At 43.4% G+C, this 17,148-nt stretch overlaps 1 protein-coding gene across 1 annotated transcript in view; it reads left to right on the forward strand.

Annotated features, from left to right (window-relative positions):
* The window catches only part of LOC146816627 (cytochrome P450 2K4-like), a 543,019-nt gene that overhangs the window by 114,521 nt on the left and 411,350 nt on the right, over positions 1–17,148 (forward strand). Inside the window, exon 2 of the mRNA XM_085610507.1 lies at positions 8,460–8,622. Coding sequence (XP_085466633.1) covers positions 8,460–8,622 — 163 coding nt within the window. The remainder of the gene's footprint in view (positions 1–8,459; positions 8,623–17,148) is intronic.

Genomic DNA, 17,148 nt, shown 5'->3' on the forward strand with positions numbered 1-17,148 from the left:
TCACAGTGCTACTAGAATCTCCTCTTATCGGGAAGAGAATAGTTTCTGGCAACCTCAGAACATGACAACCCTGATCCCCTAGGATCGTGGAAACAATATACTACTTTTCGCTCAGTCACTCGTGCTTACTGAGGGGCATATTTACAAGGGCTTTATCTCCGGTTTTTTGGCTTACTAAGCCAAAAAAGCAGAGATAAAACCAGCGCCCTATTTACAAGAGGGTGCTAACATGCATAATCGCATGTTAGCACCCTTTTTCCCAACGCCTCACTTTGCATCTCCAATGAGATGCAAAGTGGGCGTTACTGGGCGTACCCAAGATGGACTACCTTGCAAATATCGCTGATGTTTACATCGCAATATTTACAAGGCAGCCCACATGATTTTAGCACATATTAGACTTTGGCGAAAATGGCCGTTTTCGCCAAAACCTAACGTCTGCTAAAATCCTGACTTAGCCATCCTTAAGATAGGGGGTGAGTTATGCTGATACGACCCTGTGGGTCGTATCAGCAAGGATATCACCCTTTTGCAGGGAACATCGCTGGAAAACCAGCGATGTTCCCTGCAAAAGGGCGATAAACTCGCTATCTCTGGAATTTTTATCGCCCTGGAGTAACGCGTTTTTAATAACGCGCTACCAGGGTGATAAATACCAGAGATAGCCTGCGATAATATAATTATCGCTAAGCACGGCCAGCGATAATTATCGCTGGCCGTTGTTAATATGCCCCTAAGTTTGTCTCAGAGATACACACAAATAAAGAGTCTGGGCGTTTCAATAAGGATTTATTGAATAGTTGTTATTCTAGTGTAGAATACATTTTCTGTAACAACCATTAGACAGTAGCAGAGATATATGATTAGCAGTACTACGAAAGTAAAGGGATGGCACAGTTCTACCATTTTGCAGTAATCATGAATATATACAAGTACATAAAACACATGATAATAAATGCGTACTCCTACGATGCCTCCTTAACTAGATGTACCTAAATGTACCTAACATCTGTGTAGGTGTTATGCATTATGCCAAGAATCCCTCTAAGGTCTAGTCCACCCCATTACCTGGGTAAGGAGAGAATATGGGACCCCGTCCTGCTCTCGAGTTGGACACCCCACGCGGTATGTTAGACTACTGATAGCTTGAGCGTCTGCATGCAGGAACCTCATCGTCTCTGGTCAGTGTGTCAGCCGGGAAGTCACGGTCTCCTCTGTCTGTCCAAGCAAGACATGCTATAGATATACCCACAGGTCTCCCCAGGGGTCCTACCTTGCTGTGTTACTGTGTCAGCCTAAAGGATGACATCAGGCTTGAACTTTATCCATAGATATTATACAGGAGATGTTCGTCCTGCTGTGAGTCCTGCTGTGCGTGTAGGAGTTTCAAACTAGGGAAAAACCTGCGTTCTGAATGCAGTGTCGTATCTAGGTAAAAGGTCAGTCATTATTAAATGTATAAAATGTAGGGAAGGATATAGGCTAAATGTCGCAGTGTTATCTATGCCTATATTGGGTACCTATATGGAATATAACAGTACTTCTCCAACTGTGACCTTTTTTCCAGCATTGTTTCTAACAGTACTTGTATCTTCACTTTTTTGTCCAGTGCAAGGCTTGCTATCAAGGCCACCAAATCCAGGTCAACTCCTAGAAAAGATATGATGGTCACCAGAAGCACCATTTTTTACGAGGCTAAAAGAACCCCCCAATCCTACATGAGCTCCTGAAAACGTACCAGCAGCTGCTGGTAGTCCATGGAACAGGAGTGACCTAGAAGAAGTCATTGAGATACTGAGTCACATTCTCGTGACCCGTTGCATGAGTAAACAGCCACCGTAGAAAAGTTTGAAGAGCGCGCATGAAATTGAGCACCCCATGGGTAGTGCTATGTCCACATACCATGAACCTCCAAATTGGACACCTAGCAATTGAAAATCATCTGGGTGGACTGGAAGCAACCTAAATGGTGATTTTATGTCGCATTTTGCCACATGTGCTTTCCTTCCTACTTGCTCAACCACGGTCACAGTCACATCCACTGAGGAATAAGACACCAATGCCAACTCTTCCTTTATGAAGTAATTGATTGATTGTCCTTCCAGCCATGACCGATTCTTGATAAGCCTGAATTGAACTGTCTCTTTATTGGGTACCACACCTATTGAGGATATGATCAAGTCTTTCATTGGCCAACTGTGGAAAGTCCCTGCCATCCTTCCTTCTTGCAGTTTGTCCTGTGGGTGTGCTGTAATGGACTTCAAATTTTCGGCCCAATGCCGCCCCCTAGGGCATGGCCAGCCCAGCCTGAAAGTGAAACCCCATGTGAAGCCCTCGTGCAAGCTACACGCGCCCTCCCTGTTTGGGCATTTACCCAGCCAAAATTGAAGTCTTGACCTCTCCTCCACCCCAATATCTTCCTGACGTAGCTGCTCTTTCTCCCCTAGAGTGTTGGTGCCGTTGTGGAGAGTGTGAAGCATGCTGTGACCCAGACACCCACCCCTATGTTTCCATAGCAGTGAAATGCACTACATATTTTGAATTTTCCCTGTAATTCCCTGCAAGCGAGTAAGCTCCTGTGTTTGTATTCTCCTGCGACAAAGTCATCTTCTGTTAACCGGAATTGGAAGTGTGTTGTACTAGACTGGACTGAAGTCATTGGGAACATAATCCATACATTAGAAGGAATCAACACTGGAGCTTAAGTTTGACTTAGATATAATTATAAATGACCAGCCGGGTTGGAAGTAGAACCGGCAGAGAGGTGAGAGGAATAGATTGAATTGGCAAGCTTGACAGCCCAGAAAAAGTTGTGGGGTAATCCCCTATCGACAAAACACGTTTTGGCTGGGCATAGAGAATTAAAGACAAAGAATAGAAAATAATGAATCATTCTTTCTTATGCAACTGTTAATAATGAAATGTTTTTTTTATGTATGTGCTTGCAAAGGATTGCTTTATTTTGTGAAAGACCTTAGGGTCAAAGTTTGGAGGGTTTAGGGTTATTCTCCTCCCCTTGAGCATCGCAAATAATTGGAGCCTATGCTACAGAATCAGGACGTAATTTTATGAGCGCCAGGACTATCCTAGTGCAAATTCACCCCAGTAGGACATTATCATTATGGAAAGATACAAGTTCTAAATGAGGAAGCAACTTCCTGCGGAAAAAGTGGAGAATTATATGAGTGATCTCAGACTGTTGGCTGCATATTGTGATTACAAGACATTCGACGACGAGATGCTGGAAGATAATTAGTGGAAAAGAGCAATAACAAGAACTGTCAGGAAAAATGTTTGGCGGCAGATAACCTAACCTTGGATAACGCATTGGAAATAGAAAAATGTGTTGAATCGACTGGAAGGTACAAGGATCAGATGGCTTTAGAGACATGTGTCCATGCTGTTTCTTCAGAAAACGTTGTGAAAAAAGAGAACAAGAAAACAGACACTAAATGAAAGAACACTTTAGAATGTTATAGGTGTGACAGCAAAAAAACATTTAGGCAATGCTTCATCATTTCCAGCTGTGGACAAAGCGTGTGCAAAATGTAAGAAGAATGGAAATTTTGTTACGGTATGCAAATCTAAGGCAACTAATGCTAAACCTAAGTCCAAATGTGTCCTTTCTGTGGAGTGTGCTTTAGAAGGTAGTTCTGAGTCTGATTTGAGGGGGTAATGATATTGGTATGATGATCTCCAGTTCAAATGAAGCAGATGGGCTTAAGCAAAATGAGGTAGTAAAGTTGAATACCTTGAGTGTCAAAAGACCGGTTCGTCGATTGAGGTTTCTGGCATTTCAATTTCTGTGATGGCAGATTCAGGGTCATTATTTTCCCTTATTAGACCTGAAGATTAGAGCAAATTTGGCAATATTACCCTGAAGAAGTCACAAGGTAAATCAATTGCATATGTGGGTACGCCAGTTTTGGATGAATTTGACAGTGTGTTGAGTTGTAAAGGTCATAGCACACCTGCCACATTTACGTAGCAAAGGAAGGGTATTGTTTATTACGGTTGTTGGAGAAAAAAATGTGGGCATCATTCTGGATACAAAAAGTGTGGAGCAAGTGTAACTGAAGGATGAGTGTAAATCAGTATGATCTGTAGAGGTAGAACGTTAGAAGGCATCCTTTCCTTAATTCTTCAGCTAAATGTTGGGCAGGATCAAGGGTTTTTCTCACTGCATAATATTGAAGGAGGAGGTCCATTCTGGAGTGCACAAACCCAGTTGTGTACTTTTTGTCATGAGGAAGGAATTGACTCTGGACTGAAATCCGTATTTCAATAAGATATTATTGAGCCTATTGAGAGCTCAGACTGGTTGTCCCCTGGGGTTTTGGCCAGGAAAGCAAATGAGGGTCTCAGTATGTGCATAGATTTGAGGGATCTCATTGATATGATTTGGGTAGATAGACATCCCCTGCCCAACATTACCGAATTATTAGGATTGTTTAAGGGAGCCAAAGTTTTTTTCCACATTTGACATGTTGTCCTCCTACCACCAGATCAATTTGCACAAAGAGAGCCACCATTTGACATAATTTATTACTCCGTGTGGTGCTTATAGATTTAAATGGATGCCATTTGGTTTGGTGTCAGCCTCAGTGGTATTTCAGAGAGCCGTGTAGGACATGTTCACTGGTGTTCCGCATGTGAGATGCTTTCAAGATGACATTTTAGTGTATAGGAAAACCTGGAGTCCAATGACAAAATGTTAGCCAAGGTGTTGTCCATTTTAACAGAAAGGGGTGCTATGTTGAAGGCGGAAAAGTGCAGGTTTGCTGTGGACACTGTTGACTATATAGGTTACAAACTATTGGCTCAAGGTGTGGAACCAAAGGTGGATTTGGTTAGGGCCATTAAGGAATTTCCTGATCCACAGAATAAGGATCGATCCCGATAATTTTTTGGGATGCTGGAGTTTTATGTTCAGTTCATTTTAAACTGTAGTGGGAAAACATGTAACATGAGGGTCATAAAGAAGAAAAATCAACAGTTTGTGTGGGTTACAGAGCAGGAACAGGAGTTTTAGGAGGTCAAACTTCAATTTGGAAATGTCATTCCTCTCCAGCCTTTTGACACTAATGACCGATCTATTGTGGTTACTGATGCCAGTCAGCACTGGTTAAGTGTGGCTCTGTTTAAAAAAAGAAGTCAAGGAGGAAGTAGTAGCTTTCACTTCAAGAGCATTGCGGAAAGTGGAATCTAAGTACTCAGTAATCAAGCGAGAAGTAAGACCTGCTGGTGGGGGTGGAGCATCTCAGGAACTACTTGTGGGGTTCTGAATTTGTTATCCGTATGGACCAAAATCCTTTGGTGAATGTATTTACCACCAAGGGATCAGACAACGCTACTCCTTGCATAGCTAAGTGGCATTACAGAATGATAGAGTACCATGTTCAGAATGGAATACATTCCTGGTGCCAAAAACATTTTTGCCGACTGTCGAGATTGCTACTCAAGAATGAGGGAACGAGTACGGTATGTGAAGAAGATGGCACTGTAGCATGCTTAGAAGAGACTGGTTTTGGATGCTTTTCTGAGGAGGAATGGAAAGATGCTATGTTTGATGATGAGGCAATGCAAGAGGTGGTGGGTATGTTGGGCAAAGGATGGATTCCCTAGAACTCATTTAAACATGTAATCCCAGAATTGAGTATGAAGGATGGGGTGATGAGAAGAACAGATTTGCTGATGGTTCCACTGAAAATGCTGTCCAATATTTTGGCTTTGGCTCATAAGGGACACGTGGGCATGAGAACTATGAAGAGGAGGAACAAGGAGATATTCTGGTGGTCAGGAATGAATCGGTGAGTGAAGCACTGTGATAGGGATTGTGTGGATTGTGCAATGAGTGACAAGTCCAAGTGACCTTTCCCATTCCAGTGGAAGTTATACCTCTTCTGGAGAAATCCTGATTTAGATTGAGCCTGGACATCATTGGACCCATGTATGTTTTGAATGAACGGAATAGGTATGGATTGATAATTGTGGATTATGACACACGTTGGCTGGAGGTGCAGTTCGTGAAGTCAGCCAATACGGAAAAGGTGTTGGAGTTCTTTTCAGTCCTTGTTCATCAGAGAAGGGGCCCTAGTTGAGTTGGTAATGGGCAATGGGATGCTGTTTACACCCATAGAGCTTCAGAGATTCATGTGTTACTGGGGAATAAACACATCATAACGTCTCTTTATCATACTCCCAGTAATGGCCTTGTAGAACCCTGCAACAGGATCATCAAGCACAGCACTCAGTTATCTGTGGCCAATGGTTTGAATTGGGTGAAACAATTTGAGGATTTGTTGTGGGCATTACGAAACACTCCAAGACCCACTACCGACATTTCACATTTTGCCCTGTTAAAAGGCAGGATGTCAGTTACAAAACTAGTTAGACCTTGGAGGAGTAATTTGAGTGTCAGGTGATAAACTGGAGCAGGTGAAGGACAGTTGTGTGAAACTCAAGAAAAATATATAAATAAAGAAGCCAGGAAGGGGAGATGTCAATAAATAAAACCAGTACTTGCTTAATAAACAGTGGAAACTTACCATGTGAGCTGTTATCATTGGAAACTTTTTTGCATTGCAGCCAGGCATCTTGCTGCGCTGCATGAAAGGGAGAGGGAAGGAATGTGCCTATACAGTTATGGCGCATACCTGTTCTCTCCTTGTGCCTTTGCACTCAGTGCAGCCTAGCGAGAATGCAGGCAACGCTTGTGCCGTGGTGCAAGGGTGCCTGCATTACAGGCAGGATTGTTTTTGTGAAAGAAGAGACAGCTCCCTGGGTGAAACCATTTCTTAGAGGCATTTTTTCTACAGCACACTTAGAAAGAAGAACAATGAGGAGAAATAAAAATAATTCTCCTCATTGCACCTCTATCGGGTGGCATACAATTCTGATGCATTCTCTGGTCTACCAGTGTTGGCAAATCTGGGAATGCTTTAGAATACATGGGTGGATGCCTGGGAACAACCGCTCTCCAAACAAATAACGCCTTCCTGTCCCAGTGTAATGCAAGGCAGTGACTTGCACTGCCTTGCTTCAGAACAGATTTACCAAGCCGTGCAGTGTGCTTTTGCATGGCATGGTAAGTCGTACTCCACTAGGTTGAAGGCCCATGTGCTTTCTGCTTGGAAGATGTGTCCTGCACTGGGTTGAAAGCCCACATGTTCTTTGTGTATAGGTTGCGTGCTTCCCTGGGTTGTACTTTTGTGTGCTCTTTACATAGAGAGTATACACTCCGCAAAGTGTGGTGCCCAAGTAGATTATTGGTGACGAGGTTATTTTTGGTTGTGTGTGCTCTGTGTGGGTGCACATTTTTGTTCACTGTGTGAATGTGTGTGAGATTGTGCATGCTACCATTTGATCTGTGTGAATTTGTGTATTGTGGTGTTTAGTTTTCCACTTATTTCTAGTATGGTATGTACCTGGTCTATGAGAGTCTATTTTGCTTTCATTGTTTCAGTATTATTTGAGTTTTATAAATAAAATAAATTGTGGTATTTGTTTTGACGATTATGTGTTCTGTTCCTAGTATTCTTTTATGTTCTTGTGCTCAATGAGAGGGAAGATGTGTGGTTTTGTGTACTAGCCTTGTTTGTCTTCTATTCTAGCCTGGCGTAGAGTATTGTGAGTCATATGAATGTATGATGTCTTTAGTGTGAGTGTTCTGTCCCTGTCAGCTGGATTTTCTTTCTACAGCTGAGGTCTGGGCATTCTGGCTCCTGGTAGGGTTTTTTTTTCTTTTTTTTTTTTTTTCAAAACCTTTATTGAGCATGGAGAAATAGTACACAGCTGTACGCCTACATCCTGAATGATCAGGCCGGCAGCGACAACATGCAGTGGGGGCATCGATAAGCATAGTTTGAAAAGCAGCCACTGGTTTACACAGCATGTCGCCTACAACCCTGACGGGCCGGCCGCGTAGCATAGGAATTAGAACTGGTTAAGCATGTAGCAGTGAGCAATCAGAGCAGTATGAGGCGATCAAGCATGAGGAACATGAGATTTCATTCAACTTCAATAACGGAACCAAACAAGTGCTACACAAACTGTGCCCTTCCAGCAGAGATCCACCCCACCCAGTACGAGGCATTTATGACAGTGTGGCGCCTGGCTGTGCGGGACGAGTATCACGCTATGGAGTGCAGGTATTAACCAGGGCGTTGGCGTCCCGCGCCCCAAGGCACCGTTAAGTGATCTGGGAGGGTGTGGCAATGTCCCTAGTAGAGAACATGACATGATGCTACGTCTTGTAGTGTCGTGCATGTTATGCCGCAGTGGGGTGGGGGGGGGGGGACAGTAAGCTCGCAGCGGCTCCTGGTAGGGTTTCCTTACTTGTAACTTGTTAGTTAATAAGGGCCATTGTCCTGTACTTACCTGCTTCCTGGGTTCTCTTACCACCATGCATCTTTGAAATGCAAAAGTTTCTAAAAGTGTTTTGTTTTTTATTTATTTAGTTATCGAAGAAATATGGACCAGTATTCAGCATTCAGATGGGCATGAAAAAAGCTGTTGTTCTGGCAGGTTATGAGACAGTGAAGGATGCCCTGATAAACCATGCTGAGGAGTTTGGAGAAAGAGCAAGAATCCCAATATTTCAAAAGATGGATAAAGGAAATGGTAAGTTAGCTTGTCTTTTGTTATTGCCCATCAGATACAGTTTCCTACAGTAACATTTTGAGACATATGGGACAGAGAATATACATTGTAAAATGGCACCATTGTGAGGTAACTGTGGGAAGCATGTAAAGTTCTTCTTTAAAGATGACAGCAAAACATGGTGGTTATTGTGATGGGTTTATTAGGAGAGAGAAAGAAAACAACTCTAATGGAAAAGCCTGGGCCAACTGACTCTCACTGGAATCTGGGCTATCACAAGATTCTAGCCCCAGATTCCACTAACCAGCATTGGCCAGGATACAACACATCCCCTATCGTTAGCACATTAACAATTAAGATAAAATAGTAAGAGATTACACAAAGAATCTACAAGTGAGGAGATAACAAAATTTGCAAAGCAATCAAATGACATATGTGAAATAATATCCAAAATAATTACATATGTACAGTGTTACAATTGGGTAATACGATCAGAAACAGGGTGTTCAGCATGAAGGTGTAAACACATGGCTTACACTTGTCAAGCTATGACATGTCATAATATTTGCACCAAGCTGGTTTAGATTTCAACCTTGAAGCTGATGCCGTATTTGACACATCACTGTTTTGTTGTTTAACCACAACATCTCTTGGTCCGGAAAACTTTTCTTCATTAGGCCATAAACATTTGGACACTTTAACAACCTTACTCATGCTCCACACATTTCCATCAGACAACTCTACTGCTTGGTGTCCCACTCTGACTATTTTCATGGGAACAGAAAATTTGGATTCTTCAGACTTAATTAATATTCACTTCTTCACACGAACCCATTCACCAGTATCAAATTGGAGCATGGGACCCCTATGCATCTGAGAAGACTCTTGTTTATCATTTGATAGCCATCGACGATCAAACTTTGTCACTTTGGTACTACTTGTTACTTTGGAACGATCAACTCTGTTTCTCATTTCCATCATCTACATCTGGTTCAAGTTACACACAGCCTTCCTTCCCCTCATTTTCTCAAACGAAGATATATCTCCTACTGTTCTGGGAGTAACTCTATAAATCCATAATAAGTCTTTGAGTGCTTGAGAACAATTTTTCCACTAGCTAAAGCCAACTGTATATCTTCCTTCAAAACTCTTATCCACCTTTCTAAAATTCTATTGCTTTGTGCATAATACACTGATGTTCGTAAATGACTAATGCCCTGTTTATCCAAATAATCTTTCATTTCAGTTGATCTCAACTACACACCATTGTCAGTAACCAAACATTTGGGAAAACCATCCTTTTCAAATACTTCATTTAAAAATTGAATTACCGTGTGTGAATCAACTTGATGTACTACTTTTTTCTAATTTCTGGCCACTGGGATAATTGATCAATGAGAATTATGACATAAACCTGACTGTTGGACAAACACATGGGAGCGGCAATGTCAAGCGAGATTCTCTCCTATACATTTTCAGGTCTAGAAACAGGAGCTTTCTCATAGTTAATACCTTTTTGTAATTTGCCGCTAATGGCACACTCAATGCAAGATCTGACCTTTGCTTCAATACATCTGTCAATGGCTGGCCACCAAAATTCAGAACGTAGTCTATTTTTCATACTAGACATGCCAGGATGACCTACATGGGCCATGTCTAACACCTGTTGCGTCAAATCTTCAGGTACCACCAACTGCACACCACAAAATAACATATCATCAAATACTGATAACTCGTTTGCAACGTACAAATAAGGTAATAATTCTTTATCCAAAATGTTCTTTTCTGGCCATTGTGAATTGTTATATTTGATAACCTCTTGAATTTCCTCATCATTATAACAGGCACTCTTCCATTCATCTTGTTTAATGCATGCATTTGATAACTCACAAATGGATTCAACTCTTTCAACATCCTCATCGATAAAAGACTGGCCACATTCCTCTTTAATAGGTAAACGGGATAAGCAATCTGCTAAAATGTCCCTGGGATGTATTCCACATTGAAATGAAAATCTTGCAATTTGTACTGCCATTTGGCAATTCTGGCTGTGGCGTTACCACATCCTTTAGTAGTGAATAACTCCACTAAAGGATGGTGATCTGATCTAATTTTAAATGGAGTGCCATATCCATATATATATAGGACCCCTAATTAATGGTGGCCGCTGCACAGAGGGCGTGCCGCTGGCACGCCAAAGGCAAGTCCATCTGCGACCTGACCGCGACCAGTGCCAGGAACCCCTGACCTCTGCACCACCAACGCTATGACCCAGCAGCACTCCATGCACTCAACCAAGGCCGCAACGACAACTGCAAGCTAGCATCACCAGCCGGTACACCTACAGCAACGCCAGGACCACTGACCCAGCGCAACCCGCCCGCAACAACACATCTGAACCAAAGACCCTGAAATGCATACTCCTCAACGTCTGATCACTCCACAAGTACGCAACTGAAATCTGGGACCTCCTCGACAGCACCACCCTGGACATAGCATTCTTCATTGAAACCTGGACCAACACCACCTCGGGACTGGACATCACCATCAACATTCCCCAAGGATACAAGATCCCAAGAAGGACCGTCCCACCCGCCCGGGAGTAGGAATCGCCATCGTCCACAAATCCGCCCTCTGCCTGAGCACGCTCCCTGATGAGCCCACAGACCTGATGGAACACCTTCACTTCAAAATACTGGCCAGCCCTACCTTCACCCTCTGAGGAACCCTCATCTACCCACCCCCTGGACCCCACGGACCATTCGCCAACTTCATCACGGACATCATCTTCCCGCATGCCAACGCATCCACAAACTATACCCTGCTGGGAGACCTCAACTTCGAGCTCAACAACCAACTGGCTCCCAACACCACATCCCTTCCTGGATAACCTCCACACCATTGGACTCTGCCAGATCGGGACAGAACACACACACTCAGCAGGACACACCCTTGACCCCCTCTTCACAACTGGAAACGCCATCACTTTCAGTCACACCACCAAACTCCCATGGGCAGACCACCGATGTGTCCACTATACCTTCAGAACACCCACCAACCACATACATCAGCACCTGCACCGATGAAGAAACTGGACCAAAATCACTGACGACCAGCTCACCGTCTCCCTTAGCAACTCCACCCCAACTATCGCGGAAGAAGACAATCCAACACCGCAGCCCGAACTCTGCACAGATGGATCTCCGACAGCACCAACACCATATCCTCCCTCAAGAAAAACAACAACACTCACGCCAAGAAAGCCAGATGGTTTATGGCCAAACTTCGAGAGTCCAGACGCACATGCCACTGCCTCAAAAAGTCCTGGAGGAACTCCAAATCCACAGAAGCTCACAAGGACTTAAGAGCCGCCACCAACGCCCATCACCAACTCATCCGAAAACTGAGACAAAAAGCAATTGAAGACAGAATCTCCACACACGAGCACAACAGCAAAGAACTCTTCAGCATCATCAAGGAGTTTGCCCAACCCACCAGCTAGTCTACTGATATTCCTCCCTCACTAGACCTCTGCGACAAACTCAGCACCTTCTTCCACCTCAAAATCAAGTACATTTACAACAAGTTCGACGACGACAACCAACACTGAACCCTCACCAGCCACCCCCAACACCCTGAAGCCAACGATTGACAACTGGACAGCCCTCACCACCGAAGACACACTGAAGACAATGAAGTCAATCCACAACGGGGCCCCCACAGACCCCTGCCCCCACCACATGTTCAACAGAGCCGACAACACCATTGCACCCATGCTCCCCCACACCATCAATCTCTCCCTGACGAACGCCTCATTCCCCGATGACTGGAAACGGGCCGAAATCAACCCCCTCCTGAAGAAGCCCTCAGCAGACACCACCGACCTCAAGAACTACAGATCCATCTCCCTACTCCCGTTCCTAGCGAAAGTCATTGAGAAAGCCATCAACAGCTAACTCGCCACCTTTATCGAAGAGCACAACATCCTCGACTCCTCCCAATCTGGCTTCAGAAAAAACCACAGCACAGAAACCGCCCTCCTCGCCCCAACAGATGACATCCGCTCTCTACTGGACAGAGGAGAAACTGTAGCCCTCATCCTTATCGACCTCTCAGCGACGTTTGACACAGTCTCTCACCGCACCCTAATACGCAGACTCCACAACACAGGGATCCGGGACAAGGCCCTCGACTGGATCCACTTCTTCCTCTCTGGCTGAACACAGAGGGTCAGACTCCCCCCTTTCCTCTCGGACCCTACACCAACCACCTGCGGAGTACCCCAGGGGTCCTCCCTAAGCCCCACACTCTTCAATGTCTACATGGTTCCACTCACCCCCGTCGTCAGAACCTATGGTCTCAACATTGTGTCATATGTAGACGACACCCAACTCATCCTCTCCTTATCCCACGAACCCAACACCGCCAGACACAACTTTCAAGAAGGCATGGAAGCATTCACAAAATGGATGGAAAGCAGCTGCCTACAACTCAACACAGACAAAACAGAAGTACTCATCATGGGCCCAAACATCGAAGCCTGGAACAACACCTGGTGGCCCCCCGCCCTCAGAAGCCCACCCATCCCCACGGACCACGCATGCAACCTTGGAATCATCCTGGACTCTGAGGTCAAAATGAACCGCCAGGTTAACTCTGTCGCATCCTTCTGCTTCCACAACCTCCACCTCCTACATAAGACCTTCAAATGTATCCCACTCGAGCACAGAAACACTGTCACTCATGCCCTCGTCACCAGCAGACTCGACTACAGCAACACACTCTACCCTGGAATAAACAGAAATCTCACCCGCAAGCTACAAAACATCCAGAAAGCCGCCGCAAGACTGGGCCTCAACCTGCCAAGACACTGCCAGCGCCTGCACACACTCCACTGGCTCCCCATCGAGGCTAGAATCACCTTCAATATTCTCACCCATGCACACAAGGACCTCCACGACACTTGACCAGCATACCTGAACTGCCAACTCAAATTCCATGCACCCCAAAGGACACTACGATCAGCCCAGCTCTCCTACGCCGTGGTTCCCCGCACCAGAAAGACCAGATCGGGAGGCCGCTCCTTCTCCTTCCTCGCTGCCAGATTCTGGAACGCCCTTCCATTCCACCGCAGACAGACAACATCGCTCCCCATCTTCGCGAGAAACCTCAAAACCTGGTTCTTCGACAGACCCCCTCCTTGATGGACTGGAACCTGCAACCCCCCCAGCACCTTGAGACCCTTACGGGTGAGTATCCACGCTTACCAAAGACCTGCTTGATTGATTGATATTTGCAAAAATATTCTATGCTCCACCAACATGCCAGAGTTTCTTTTTCTTGAGTCAAATACTTAACTTCAGCATCCCTAAGTGGTATTGATGCAAAAGCAATGGTGACAAGTCTTCCATCCTGATTCTGCATCAAAACAGCACCAATACCTACAGTACTAGCATCAGTGACAATAACAGAATTACAACTGGTGCCAAATGTTGCCAAAGCAGAGGTGGAAGATAATTCTTTCTTAAGATGGACAAACTCTGTAGCACATTCCTTACACCAATTACATTGTTGGTTTTCCTTCATTAGACTTCTCATATGATTAGTCTTATCAGCAAACAAAGGAATACATTTGGCATAATATTCAGCCAAACCTAGGAAAGATCTAAGGTGATCTTAAATTGAGGTTCTGGGGCTTCTTCAATTGCTTTTATCAAATTCTGTTTTCGTGATATTCCTTTAATGCTGATATTGTGACCTAAATAGTCCACAGATTCCATTTCAGATTTAGACTTTTCTATGGTCAATGTCATTCCATAGCTTTGCAACATGCGAAGAACTTTACACAAAGTCTCAGCATGCTCTTGCTTATTGTTCCCGGACACCAGTATATCATCCTGAAAATACAAGGTATTTTTAACATCTTTAACCCTTTGGGCGCAGCTGGAATTCCCCTGCCGTGCGGGCGAATTCCACATGTGCGCAAATCGGATGCACACGCCCACTGTGACGTCGGACGGCCCCTGGCAAGCGGTTAAAAATCTTATGCATGACTCTCTGAAATACTGCAGAGGCTGATATTAGACCAAAAGGCATCCTCTTGTATCTAAAAGCCCCTTCAGGCATTGTGAAGGAGGTGTAGGGTTTGCTATCCTCATGCAAAGCAATTTGATGATATGCATTGGATATGTCCAATATGGAAAATACAGCTGCCTCTTTCAAAGCCGAAAATATTTTATTTATATTTGGCAATGGGTGCCGATCCACCCACATACATTCGTTTAAGTCTCTCAAATCAACACAGAGTCTAATTTTTCTATTAGGCTTGTGTACCACTACCAGAGGTGACAACCACTCAGACGCCTCGATTTCTTCAATTATGTCTTGACTGCATAATCTGTCTAATTCTTCTCTTAATGCTTGTCTCATAGATAAAGGAACATTCCTAACTTTGTGTACTTTAGGAATGGTATTCTGTTTTAAAATAATTTTATGTACAAAATCCTTCAACAATCCTAGTTTTGATAAAAACACATTGGGAAATAATTACTCCCATTCGGTTGTTTTATCTACACCTACTTGAGCTAAGAAATCACTATATCCTAACACTTGTTCAGGATGATTGGGATCCAGGGTAATGAGCAAATCCCTTTGTTGTGGCTAACCCAATAGGCAAGATCCCTCCTTAGCTACATACACATTGGTAGTTATGGTCTTACCTTTAAAATTAATGTTAGCAACAAAATATCCTAAAATATCAATGGGTTTATTGCCATAACCAAACAATTTTATGTCAGATAGTAACAATTGTGTGCTGGAAAACTTTTTCAAAAATTGATCACCAATTAAAGTATGGCGGGCTCCAGAGTCAGCCATTACTTCAATATCTTTACCATCAATGTTAACAACACAGAATGGAGAATCCTTGTTTTTATCATTAACTTCATGAATGCAAAGGAAAAATTCTTCAACTAAATCATCTGACTCTTGACCTACTTCCTTGATATGAGCAGGTCTGTTCATGTATTTGTTGTGATTCCTACACATTCTACAGTAGTGACCTTTGTGTTTTACAATACCTACACACATGTCCAACAGCTGGGCATGATTTGTGATTTGCTAAATGACCAGGTAACCAGCATTTGAAACAAACATACTTTTTCTTAAAAGCTTGGAGGCTCATTTTAGTTTTTTCCTTGTAACTATCTTTTGATGATTTATCATCACTCATATTCTTTGTTACTACTTGTACTTCAGAAGTTAGTTTTGCAGCCAACTCTTTCATACCCAATTTCATATCTTCAAATCTATGACTAATGTCAATAGCTTTCTCTAACGTAAGGTCTTCTGCAGCATTCTCTTGTACTTTTGTGTCACCAATTTTGTGTACCATTTGATCACGTAACATCTGGTCATGGAATTCTCCATACTTATATTTTGCAGCAAGTACTCTTAAGCCATTAACAAATGAATCAATAGATTCATTGGGCAATTGAGCTCTATTTAAAAATGTATCTCTGGCAACCACCTCATTAACTTTTTTGATGTATAGTGTATCTAATTGTGAAATCGCCAATTCACATACATCATATTCATCCTCATCATCTTCATCAACCACAATGGGTGGTAAATGACTTAAAACACGTCTCCCTTCTGCACCTAAACAATGTTTAAGAATAGCAAGTTTTCGTTTTTCGGTGTACACTTATCCAATAGCTTCTAAATAAGCTTCAAAACCATCTTTCATTGTCTCTGTTCTAAAACAGGATCACCTGGATTGGGTAAGAAAGATAACGGTGCGACAATGCCTTCCATTTTACCCTAAACAGGTATTATATAAATATTTACTCCAGGGTGTGTGAATCACCGTATGGCATTCACTCTTTTGTTGGAATGCACAATGCTGAAATGCATACAAATCAGGCAGTAAAATGTCTGCAAAGAAGAAGTGCACAAATACAAAAAAAAAAAAAATGGAATATCTTATACAGGATGTATGCCAATTGTTTAGGTGTGCGGATCACCACAAATTACTTGATTCCCAGTAGCAGATTTTCACTAATGGGGGACTTTGTCAAGTATTGAATGAAGTAATTCACTGCAGCAATGGCTTTTAAATAATTCAAGATGGTCTCTAACAACCATTTGGCTTGTTTCCATGAACGATTGGCCCTGTTTGGCATCTAGAAAGTTCCGTGTGAAGTTGACCTTGTTTAATGCGTGGCCACTCCAGGAACCCTTCAGGCCAATTACATAATTGAACGTGGAAGAATGCACGTAGAGAGCACCTTTTTCTCAGCAGCTCAATGAGTTGAATGCAGTCACTGTTACCAGAAGATGGTGCGAGAAAATGCTGGCGAGTGAATGTGCGGGTGGCGTGTCACAATGAAGATGACTCGCACTGGCGCACCACAGGAGCTTTGCTCTGCGTACGGAGAAGAGAGCATGAAGAAACAGTTACAAAGTAGGTGCTCGAGCTTCAACGCGCAAACAATAAATTATCAATCACTGCAGATACCTTGTTGGGTGAGCGGTGCATTCGTGTGA

The sequence above is a fragment of the Triturus cristatus genome, chromosome 6 (genome assembly GCF_964204655.1).
Source record: "Triturus cristatus chromosome 6, aTriCri1.1, whole genome shotgun sequence".
Classification (NCBI taxonomy): Eukaryota; Metazoa; Chordata; class Amphibia; order Caudata; family Salamandridae; genus Triturus; species Triturus cristatus.